Below are 12,455 nucleotides of genomic sequence, written 5' to 3'. Positions count from 1 at the left end.
ATCACTTGATCATTACCTGTTAGGTTCACTCCCTCTGGAGCACCTGGCATTGGCCACTGTTGGTAGACAGGATACTGGGCTGGATGGACCATTGGTCTGACCCAGTATGGCCATTCTTATGTTCTTAATGTAATAGAATAGAATATCAGGGTTGGAAGGGACCTCAGGAGGTCATCTAGTCCAAACTCCTGCCCAAAGCAGGACCAATCCCCAGACAGATTTTTGCCCCAAATTGCCCCCTCAAAGATTGAAGCTACAACCCTGGGTTTGGCTGGCCAATGCGCAAACCACTGAGCTATCCTTCCCCCCTTAAGGCCTTGATCCTGTGAATATTTACACACAAACGTAAACCCCTCTACTCTGCTTAAATTTAAGCATGTGTATAATTGCTGGCAGGGCTTAAAATTATACAAGCACATTATACAATCACTTTTTATCTCTGTCATATATATATTGTAAGAGACAACATTACTTAATGTACTTTCTCACATAATTGTTTACCATTCTTCAGACAGTTCAACATAATACATTTAATAAAATGTCTAATTATGAAAGTTTGCTTTGAAAACTCTCTCTGTAAGTAAAACTATTAGTATTTATCAAGTCTGAAAATGGCCCAGTATCTACATATTTATATCTGATATGATTAAATGTCATGCAACTTTTAAGCAATAAAAATTAGGATGTCTAACTCATATTTCTGTGCTAAGTATTGTAGTTTTCTTACATGTTTGGAGATACCACAGAAATTGTATTATATTTAGCATGTATGGTATTTAGCATGTAAACGAGTTATGGAAAAAGTAGATATTTTCATTTGAAATACTTAATATGACCTTTATTTTTTTCATAAGTAAAAACATTTGTTAATCATTTTGTTGATCCATGACAGAGGGCATTTTGTTTACCCTAACTTGCCTAATATATTATTTTTTCCTCATAAATACCCTGAGTAGATAATATAAAATACACAAGCTGACTCTCATGTGTTTACTAAGGGTACGTTTACACTTACCGGGACGGTCGACGCGGCGAGTTTGACTGCTCGTAGTTCGAACTATCGCGTCTGATCTAGACGCGATAGTTCGAACCCCGGAAGCGCTAGTTCGAACTCCGGTACTCCACCACGGCAGGAGGAGTTGCCGGAGTCAACCTTGGAGCCGCGGAGTTCGCTTCCGCGGCGTCTGGACGGTAAGTAAGTCGAACTAGGGTAGTTCGAATTCAGCTACGTTATTCACGTAGCTGAATTCGCGTACCCTAGTTCGACCCCCGAGCTTAGTGTAGCCAGGGCTAAGAGATATGTCAAGATACTACTCACCACTTTCCCACCAGACTTTGTTTCAGCTGCACTCATTGTAAATGTTTTTGTCCCTTTATCGTAAGTACAGTAATGTTTTACCCAGGTAAATCCAAGGGGTCCTAGATGAAAGAAATGTAACAATTAAAAAAAAAATCTCTGTGTGGACATTTTACCACAATTTTATCATGTAATGGATACGTCTCTCTCATTTGTATTTCACAGGCAAATATTAATCTGAGTCAGCAGCAAATCAAAGAGAAAAACAAGTTGTCTGTTTTACTTCTGAACTATAACACATTCTTATGGTGCTTTCACCACATTTTTTTATTCTGGCAGCATTTTCACCAACTCTCAAGTTATATCAGAAGGGGAAAATTTTTCAAATCATTTTAAGGCACCTAAAGAAGGTCTGATATTGAAAAGTGCAGAGCACCTGCAGCTCTCATTCATGTCGACTGTAGTTGGAGATGCTTAGCATCTCTGAAATCAGGCCACTTGTGTTTGAGTGGGTAAGTACATCTTTACGGAAGCAAATACTTGGCACCCAGCTTTGAAAATTTTAGCCCACACATGCCTGATTTGTGACATTATACTTGTTATTTATAACCTATTGTCCATGAGAATACAATCCATTTTAAATCCAATTTTATTCTTTCCTGGCATCGTCTACAAATATTATTAAAACTTTGTTCTGAGGGATACCTAGCGCTCCTTTCCTCCAATCCATACTCACCCTGCTATTTCCACAATACATTTGTTATAGCATTTTACAAATTTGCTTTTTTGGGAGAAATGAAATAACTAATTGTTTCATAGCCCAAAGGTATCTTTAACCTCTTGTGTGGTACTAGCAATAAACACGTATAGTATTACATTCAGGAATGGCAAATACTACCCAAACTAACTTTTGGACAGCATACATAACTGGTTGTGGGAAGCTAAAGCCAGCATGACAAGGAAATAAACAATTAGCACCTTCATCTCTGAGGCAGAGATTACAGACCTTCTGACTTTTCCCCAAAATAAACTAATGATCAAATCCCTTTTCAGTGAGAGGATGTCAAGTTGGCCTCACACCATTTAATGAAACACTTCATGTGCCTGACATTTCACTCCTTTCTTGCTCTCCCATTAATAATGCCCAGTATAGTTTCCACTTAACACTGGTTTTTATTATTATTATTCAATTAAAGGGTACATGCTCTGCTCAAACCTCATCTATGTTACCGCTACTGCTGCTAAAAATCAGCAAGGTTAAATAAGAACAGAACAATGGCTCTCTCCTTTTTGCTCATATACGTTAATAGGAGTTAAGGTCAAGATTTCCGTGGGAAAGTCAATTATCTATAACACACTACAATCCCTTGAAATGGTTCTGGGAAGGCAGATATCCTCGGGACTGAATCTATACTAGTCATTTGGGTAAGACCAGGTATGATACAGGAGATTCTAATGCCAGATGCCAAGTATTTTAATATTAGACTCAGAAATTAGGAATGAATCAAAATTGGATTTGTATTCAAATAAATACCAGCATTTTATCATGATCTGTATTTGTTAGAACACCAAACTTGCACGCACACATACACATCTCAAACAAGGTCTCTCTACTTCTCCAGCTTCAGCCAGGCCCCCATCAAACAGAGCACTGCGTAGCACACAGGATTGAAATTGCTTTACTAAGGGGTTATAATGAACTTGGTGCAGCTCACTCAGCCAGGTTGTTTACATTTGATTAGCTTTGAACAGTGCTATTTGATACTGCAGATCACATTCAGCTTTTAATCTCTCTCCTGTCCTCAGTGTTTGGTATCCAGGGCTGTTCACTCTTTCAGTTTGGGTCAAACTGCTCTATGGTTCATTTCATATGGTCTCTGATTCTATTTCGCCTTCACATTGTGATGTATTGGATGACTCCTCTCAATGTTCTTGGTTAAGTCCATTAACTTTTTATTCTATTTGCTTAACCTCTTTGGACCCTGCTTAATTCCAATGCCTTTCCTTATCACTTGCGTATAGATGAGCTATAAATCTGTACCTCTTTATCAGGGTTCTCCAGTTACCTGTTTTTGTATTTCATGTTGTTTCTCTCGCGTATCAAATTGGAAGTTATACTTTGTTTTGCTTCTAAGTCTCTACATCTTATGCTTTGCCCCCAACTGTCTCATGGATTGGACACTGGGTTGTTCCCTAGAACTTCTTTATCACCCTATATCTGTGAGGATCTGCTAGAGGCACTGGGGCATTTGGGAGACATAAGACTGCTGGCTTTCAAGAGACAGAAATGGTGGCAGGGGGTCACCTGAGGCATGTGAGAGTGCTGAGAGGCCAGTCTGTCAGTTTTAAAGAGAAAGGCCTCTAACAAATCAGGAAACCTTTTTCCAGCTTATGATTAGTTAGGGCCAGACAGCTCCTGGGAGAGTTCCCTGTAGGCCAGTCTGACCTTAAATATAAACAAATCAACAAAACAGACATGAAACCTGCCTTACAATTTACCCGGAACAATTTACTTGGCATCCCCTAAAAGCTGAAATGCACTAAGGCAATCTTCAAATACTGGTTGTACACAGATGTAATTACTCACGTTTCTCCTGCACATAGAGATAGCCTTCCATTGTCCATTGACTGGGTGGTTGGTAATCCTGGCTGGCAGATTTCATTCTCTGCATCAGTCTCTCGACTTCCTGCCTGGTACTTTCAAAATTATTTCGTGTCTAAGGAAAATAAAACGAGTAAAATCATACTAGTAACTTACTATTTCTGAAGTATCTAAGACTATAAGTATAGGTATTATTACTACCTCTGCTACTACACTGGAATATGCTAGTACATTCACATTTAAACAAACAGGGATGCTGCTCCAAAGGAAATTAAGTTATTAACCCTAGATGTACGTTATCCTCATTACTGTGCTTTGAAAACTGTCAGCGGAGCACTCAAAACCTTCACTTAAACCCACAAAAGTCAAGGAAATGCAGAGTGAAGAGCAGGAGCTAGATCAGTGGCTCTCAACCTTTCCAGACTATTGAACCCCCTTCAGGAGTCTTATTTTTCTTGCGTACCCCCAAGTTTCACCTCACATAAAAACTTACAAAATCATACTTAAAAATACAAAAGTGTCACAGCACACTATTACTAAAAATGTGCTTACTTTCTCAATTTTACAATATAATTACAAAATAAATCAAATGAAATATAAATGTTGTTCTTACATTTCAGTGTATAGTATATAAAGCTGTATAAACAAGTCACTTTATGAAATTTTAGTTTGTACTGGTTTTGCTAGTGCTTTTAATGTAGCCTGTTGTAAAACTAGGTAAATATCTAGATAGTTGATGTACCCCCTGGAAGACCTCTGCATATCCCCAGAGGTACATGTATCCTTGGTTGAGAATTACTTTGCTATACTTCACTGAAAGTACACTCAGTATCTTGCAAGATCTAGCCCTATCTGGTCAAAATATAGACTCAGATATTTGCATATTTGTGAAAATTACACCTTGTTCCTGCAGCAAATTTTAAAAGGTCAGTAAAAATAATCCTAATCCTAGTACTTAACTGGTATATACTGCTTTATATTTTCATGTACTGAAATTAACTAATTAATCCTCACAAGGTCCCTGTGAAGTAGGAACAGTATGTACTAAACTAAAGCTAAAATTTACTTAGCCCATGTCTGTACAGCACTTTGAAGATGTAAAGCACTGTAAGTACTTATTGAAGCTCATGCCACTGTAATTAGAAAACAATTAGTGATTTAACTGACAAAAAAAATTAAGCCACATACATGCATGGCTTTAAGCATTAGTATAATCACATGCAGGTTGAAGCACTCTCTGTGAGGCAAACTGTGGGACGTCTAGACTACCCGCTGTATCGGCGGGTAGTGATCGATTTCTCGGGGATCGATATATCGTGTCTCATCTAGACGCGATATATTGATCCCCGAACGCGCTCCCGTCGACTCTGGAACTCCACCAGTGCGAATGGCGGTAGCGGAGTCGACAGGGGGAGCCGCAGACATCGATCCCGCGCCGTGAGGACGAGAGGTAAATTGATCTAAGATACTTCGACTTCAGCTATGCTATTCACGTAGCTGAAGTTGCGTATCTTAGATTGATCCCCCCCAATGTAGACCAGCCCTGTGTTTAGCTAGGTAGTGAAGTCTAAAGAGGCAAGGTTCCTCCTAGAACTTTTAAAGAAAACTTTTTCTTAGGGAGACCAAGGGCCCAATCCAAACTTCACTGAAGTCACTGGAAGTCTTGCCATTGACTTCAATAGGCTTTGCATCATGGCCCCTGTGTCCCTGAAACCAGGAAGGACCTTGCTTTCAGTATTCATCCATATGTCACTGCTGATTTTTTTTTAAAACCAAGACAGCGTTTTGTCTCAGTTCTTGTAAAACCAAGCAGAGTGGCCACCTGAAGGAAGCGGCTGGCAAGCTGATCCAGTGAAACTGACATCAGGCTGGGTGAGAACGTGGACTCTGCAGGACCTATCACTTCAGAAAGGGCTGTCACATATTATTGTTGTCCTTCCCTCTGTCAGGTCACCCAATGAACGACTCTCTTGAGACAACCTTCCCTCATGCAGAAAGTGTGATTCAAGTTCAGTCACACTGGGCACTGCTGCGAGTGATGAGTCTACAGGCAGCTCAGTTGATTCAAGCTTCTGCTCAACTCCTCTGCATTGCAGGTGAGTATTGGCCTGTGAAAGGGGCTATTAGAGGAAAGAACAAAAGGCGAAAAGGAGGCAGACAAAGGATAGAGTGGATGTGATGGAGTGAACAAATGTTGCAGAGGATGAAGGTGAGATAGGGCAAAAGGTAGGGAGGGAAGATGAAAGAAGCAGGAAAGAGGAAAACAAAAAGAGAGAAAACTAAGCACTGAAACTATAAGACAAAGGAGTGGACCCCATTTTTTCTCCTCCGCTTCCTCGTCTCTTCCTATATGCCTCCCTGATCACCACCACACCCAACTAACTTCCCCCTGCCTCTCCTGCAGGAAAACCATCTCCATTTTCTGTTCATCACCCTCTTGCTTACATAATTTTAAAGTTTCTAGCTTTCACATGTTTTGGGGAAAAAAATCAAAAAGGTTTCTTCTTCTCTCTGCCTGACCCAGAGCTATGGCCCTGCAGATGTCATCCCACAAGCAATTTAAATAAAGGCATTAACAATTATTTAAACAAGAAAAAGAGGTGAATGTGTTTTTACCTAATGGTGAAATAGGAGAAACAATTTAGTAATTCTCGTTCTTGTGGCACATTTACATAGAAGGTGTTAACATAGTCTCAATTTATTTTTTATCTATCTTTGGTCCATTGTCCTCAGACCCAGATTGGTGGAGATCTCCCATACTTTAAAATAGAATATCAGGGTTGGAAAGGATTTCAGGAGGTCATCTAGTCCAAACCCCTGCTCAAAGCAGGGCCAATCCCTAGACAGATTTTTACCCCATTTCCCTAAATGGCCCCATCAAGGATTGAACTCATAACCCTGGGTTTAGTAGGCCAATGCTCAAACCACTTAGTTATCCCCCCGAACTACTTAAGTCACTGGACTGGAACATGGCTATTTTCTCATCCCTGCAGTGAAGCAACAGTGACCCCTTGTGCCTTTAACCAAAAGTGGCAAATATACAATTTGGAAGAAGAAAAGATTGTGAGGACTTGCGGACAGAGGGGGACTTCTATGTGCAGACCTGTGTGTGAAGTTAGAGCAGTGTTAGCGACCACCACTCTATGTCCTTGGACAGTGCTCTCCACGGGTTTCAGGATCCACATGTGGGAGCAGGCATAAAGGAGGATGGAAGGATTAGAGCCAAGTGAGATACACATTGTATTTCACATCAAACCTAAGAATACTACATTAATAAAGTCCAGGGCAAAACCACCTTCATTCTGTGGAGTCCCTCACCCTTAAGGGAGTGGTTGCAGGGGCAGTAGTTAGCAGTAAATGTCCTGTCAGCACATCAGCCATGGAGACCAGCAATTGGCCTGTAGGCTGCAGGTTTAGGAGAGGTGATCTCTCAGGTAACCAGAGCCAGTCCCCTGGATGGCTTTCATATCAAGACAGGAGCTTGGAAGTACACTCCATATTCAATGGGGAGTCAGTACAGACAACAGATCAGCAGGGCTAGTGGTTCATGGAAACCTGTGGCGCTAGGCAGATGAGCTGCTGCATTCTGTACCACACGAAGCATTTTCATGGTGTGTTCTTTTATTTCTGGACATAGGCCCTGAGTTAGGAAAGCACCTGAGCACGTGTTTAAGTCCATCTCTATTCAAGACAACTTAAATATGAACTTAAAGTGTGAGCTTAAGTGATGTCCTGTACAGGGATACATTTGTGAATTGAGGAGACAGTGAGTTGCACTAGTCAAGCCTGGAGATCATGGATCAAACATCTGACAACTGATTTTCAAAGATTGCTGGTGGAAAGAAACTTGATGCCATACCTTTCATTCAGCAAACACTTTTCAATTATTCATATTTTTTATTTATGTTTCTAAACATTTCAAGATTTAGAATTGCAATAAAGCATTTCTACTTGCTCTTTTATTATTTTGAAATTCAATTAGCTGAGAAATTGTAGTAAATACTGTTCAATCTTACATTCTGCAAGTTGAATTGCAACTGTTGCTTGTATGGGGTGAACTCCTGGGCCAGCTCATATCCCTCATGGTAAAAAGTAAATAATCCCTGAAGAAATGCCAAAAGCTGGAAAGGTAAAATAAGATGTTAATGTCAAAACATGCATTACAAATATTAAGAACCACAAATATCAAAACAGGCGTTATAAATATTAATCATCACAAATATAACAGAACACATGCTGATTAAGAACATAAGAATGGCCATACTGGCTTAGACTAAAGGTCCATCTAGCCCAGTATCCTGTCTTCCAACAGTGGCTAATGCCAGGTGCCCCAGAGGGAATTAAGAGAATGGGGAATCAACAAGTGATCCATCCCCCATTGCCCATTCCCAGCTTCTGGAAACAGAGGCTAGGGACACCATCCCTGCCAATCATGGCTAATAGCCATTGATGGACCTATCATCCATGAATTCATCTATCTCTGTTTTGAACTCTGTTATAGTCTTGGCCTTCACAACATCCTCTGGCAAGGAGTTCCACAGGTTGACTGTGCATTGTGTGAAAAAAGACTTCCTTTTGTTTGTTTTAAACCTGCTGCCAATTAATTTCATTTAGTGACCCCTAGTTCTTGTGTTATGATAAGGAGTAAATAACACTTCCTTATTTACTTTCTCCACACCAGTCATGATTTTATAGACCTCTGTCATATCCCCCATTAGTCGTCTTTTTTCCAAGCTGAAAAGTCCCAGTCTTATTAACCTCTCCTCATATGGCAGACACTCCATGCCCCTAATCATTTTTGTTGCCCTTTTCTGAACCTTTTCCAATTCCAATATATCTTTTTTGAGATGAGGCAACCACATCTGCATGCAGAAAAAGTTATTAACTGCAAAAGAGAAAAGTAATTTCAAAGCACAACTGACCCATTGTCCTTATATACAAGTGAATCTTAAGATGCTGGAAAACAAAAAATAAGGATACCTTATTTGTTGATCTCCTCAAATTAGCAAAACTATGATCTTAATACTCTTGGAGCCCATGCTTGCATTCCTGGACCACCCAAAACTCTCATCACTTTCAATGGCAGCTTTGCATGAGCAAGGAATGCAAACTTTCAAAGTTGAAGGGATTTTTGTTTTGTTTTGAATCTATGACAATTCAGAACATTTTTCCACCTTCCTCATTCCAAAATCTCTGTCTATGACCTATTTTCTCCAGATGAGAGTCTTGAAAATAAGTTTTGGACAGCTTCATAACTGAAATGAATACAAAAAGTTCCAGACCACTTCTTCCTGCTCTAAAGAAAAAAATATAAACTCTGATGAACTTTAATTGGTATGTCTTTTACAGTTTCCAGTAAAGAAATTTAAATCTGTATCAAGACTGGAAATTTCTTCCTTTTTTTTTTTAATTAATATTTAAGCAGGAAAGAGTGCCACTGAAGTTTTTGAAAGACTCATTTTGGTCCTTTAATGAATATAGTCCTGCCATCTATTTATGTTTAAAAGCCTTGTATTTAGGTTGATATTTTTATACTGTGTCTATTGATAATAAAAAGAGGATGACTACTGATGATGCATCAAGTTATATCACTATTAAACCATTAATAGATAGTTTTTCTTGTGGCGTATGGCATAATTTAGTTTACGGTAATTATCTAAACATAAGAGCCTGAAAATGAAAGCACTATAGATACAATGTATTATTAGTACTATTATTATAATGATAGTACTTTATGTTTGACATACAAGTCAAATCTACAATAAGGATGTTTTCCACGTGGATACATAATTTAAAAGGTGGAAATCAAATGCTTAATGTATTTTTTTTCTTTATTTATGTTAGCAATACCATAGAGTATGAAAAATGAAACATTTTTAAAGTACTGATTTCACCATTTGTGCACTTTATATGATTTTTTTGCACTTCTCTCACCTGGGATATTGAAACTAGATTGTCTCATTCTCTTGTTTCATGTGCCAACAGAGTACTGCATTCTAGGGTGGCGAACAATGCAGTTGAATATTTGAAATAAAGCTGCTGCTGAGGATGATACTTTGTACATCTAGAGACCCTATGGCCCAAAAAATCCCTCAATGTCCACTGGTAGAGTGCCCACTGTACTGTAACTCATATCAGGCTGGGCACACTCACTATCCCCAACATGTGTTGTCATAATATGTATCTAAAAAGTGTCTTGTAATGTGTCGTATGTAAACTGGTAACATGCTGGTCCTGAAAAATCACTGTGATGTGCATACTGGTTGGATACAAAGAGTTACATATGTGTGCCGACATAGGTTCTTAAAATATGTTTGTGAGGAAGTGCATTTGTAACCCAAACACCTCCTGGGTGTGGTGTTCTGTCCCATCTAGTGGCACCAAGACCACTTAGAGAGAGAGATTAATGAGTCTGCTCTACCGCCTTAGTTAACAGCCACTTGGCTTTTAGCTCATGCTGTAGAGGCTCATGGACTAAGCTCCAGAGATCCCTGGTTCAATCCCACCGGCTAACAGCTGTCGGAGTTACACATATATCAAGCCTGCCCTAGACAAAGAATGTGGATTGCCTTGTCTGATTGGCTTGAACACAAGCAGAGGACAATTAAAGTATATTTGCATATAAGGTAAAAAAAGCAATCAAGCTAATGGAGGCAGTAGCTTAGAGAGCTCACCAGAGGTCAGAGTCTGTACCCCAGGATGCCTTCCTGTTTTTTGAGGCAGAGACAATGGTCTTTGGGTAATATAAGGGGAACAAAGACACATTTTAGTTATCCACCACTTAGGGAACGGAGGATACAATACCGTCTGAGCCTGTGAAAGTTGGATCCCCTGGCCTGGAGGGCTAGAGATACCAGTAACTTGATGTAAGTAAGAAAACTGCTTAGGCAAAGACTGTAAATTCTTAAAATTAAGTATGAGTCACTAGAAAGCGTGTTTTGTTTTGCTTGTAACCAAACCTCTCTCTTTTTCTCTTTCTTAGTATCATTTAAATCTCTGTTCTTTATTAAGCTTATGCTTGTTTTATTACAGACCACCTCGGTGCTGTGTATTAAAGTGAAGTGTGAGTCTTCAGCTAACTTAACAGGCTGATGTGTGCACTGTCTCCTTGGAGGCAGCAAACTTCTGAGTATATCACAGAGAGAGGAACTGGACACTGCAGAGAGACATCTCCAGGGAACTCGATATCTGGGGTTAACTGATTGTTACCTGCAAGACAAGGTTTAGACTGGCAGAGTCTCAAGGAGATTGCTGGTGAGGCACACAGACTAGTGTGGCAGGGAGCTGACACACAGTCTAATCACCAGCAAAGCTCTCACCTGCTGAGACAGAGGGGTAACACAGTGGCTTTAAGTTCTAGGTGTCCTGAGCAGAACATTACAGGCCTTTCAATCTGTGTTTCTCAAAACACTTTACAAACAACAATTCATTAAGTTTCACAATACTCTTGTGTAGGTCAGTAAGTATTATTATCCCTAGGGGAAACTGAGGCAAAAAAATAAAGATCTCAAGGTTGCACAGCAAGTCAGCGGCAGAGCCTGGAACATAAAATAGACCTCTTGAGCATTAAGCTTTTTTAACATCTTATGTTTATTTACTTAAAGGCGTAAGGGATAGCTCAGTGGTTTGAGCATTGACTTGCTAAACCCAGGGCTGTGAGTTTAATTCTTGAGGGGGCCATTTGGGGATTGGTCCCCCTTTGAGCAGGGGGTTGGACTAGATGACCTCCTGAGGTCCCTTCCAACCCTGATATTCATTGATATATGTCAATGTCCATTTTAAAGCAACTGCAGATTACACAGCCAAGAGGAAAGACCCTCAGCTGGTGTATTGACTTCATTTGGGCTATGGCAAGTTACACCACCTAAGGATTTGTCCCTTCCAACTTTCTCTTTATTAGAGGTTTTGCAAATAAAATGCGACAAATTCTCAGAAAAAAATAAGAGATCTAGCCAAGATCTGAGAATTGACATTGACTAGGGAATTTTTAAATTTGCGTTTTCCTCATCTAAAATATTTTTGGACATCTTTTGTTTTAAAGCTACTCTGTAAAATTTATTTTTAATGTGAAAAACCAAAATTAGAAGAATGCATTCTATGCTTATGGTGGGCTTTTTTAAATGACTAAACTATATAAAAAAAAATGCACTGACCCCTTCTTGCTGTGCCAGTTTATATGTTTTTTAAAGATAAGTTTAAGACCTGTTTGTGAAGAACACTCACTTTTGGCTGTTTATTCTATAGCTCTGGGAAAGATGCATTTAAAAAAATAAAATCAGCAAACCTCCTGCACACATGTCCTTTACATTTTTTTGTCTTCATTTTCCCTACTACAAAGGGCTTTTGTTAAGGTTTGAGCATACTGTGAAATGAGAAAAAAATAACTGGCACTAGATGGCAGCAAAGTTGAATGTATAAGAAAGGATAACACATCTGGATAAATATAAGGATAAAATGCTTTATGTTTTAGCTATGGTGCATTAAGATGTGTTTGTTTGTTTTTAAGTGACTATTCTTGCAGTGTGGCAGTCGTGCATTGCATGGGATCTGGTCTTG

General features: G+C 39.4%; 1 protein-coding gene across 6 annotated transcripts in view; it reads right to left on the bottom strand.

The window, feature by feature from the left end:
- The window catches only part of ARHGAP42 (Rho GTPase activating protein 42), a 258,286-nt gene that overhangs the window by 51,377 nt on the left and 194,454 nt on the right, over positions 1 to 12,455 (bottom strand). For all 6 annotated transcript variants that reach the window (XM_039486640.1, XM_039486657.1, XM_039486648.1 and 3 more), the window contains 3 exons: positions 7,916 to 8,020; positions 3,885 to 4,014; positions 1,319 to 1,419 (listed from right to left, as the gene is read on the bottom strand). In XM_039486640.1, the coding sequence (XP_039342574.1) occupies positions 1,319 to 1,419; positions 3,885 to 4,014; positions 7,916 to 8,020 (336 nt within the window). The remainder of the gene's footprint in view (positions 1 to 1,318; positions 1,420 to 3,884; positions 4,015 to 7,915; positions 8,021 to 12,455) is intronic.

This window comes from Mauremys reevesii, linkage group 1 (genome assembly GCF_016161935.1).
Source record: "Mauremys reevesii isolate NIE-2019 linkage group 1, ASM1616193v1, whole genome shotgun sequence".
In the NCBI taxonomy this organism is placed as follows: domain Eukaryota; kingdom Metazoa; phylum Chordata; order Testudines; family Geoemydidae; genus Mauremys; species Mauremys reevesii.
This window is presented reverse-complemented; position numbering and strand designations above follow the sequence as displayed.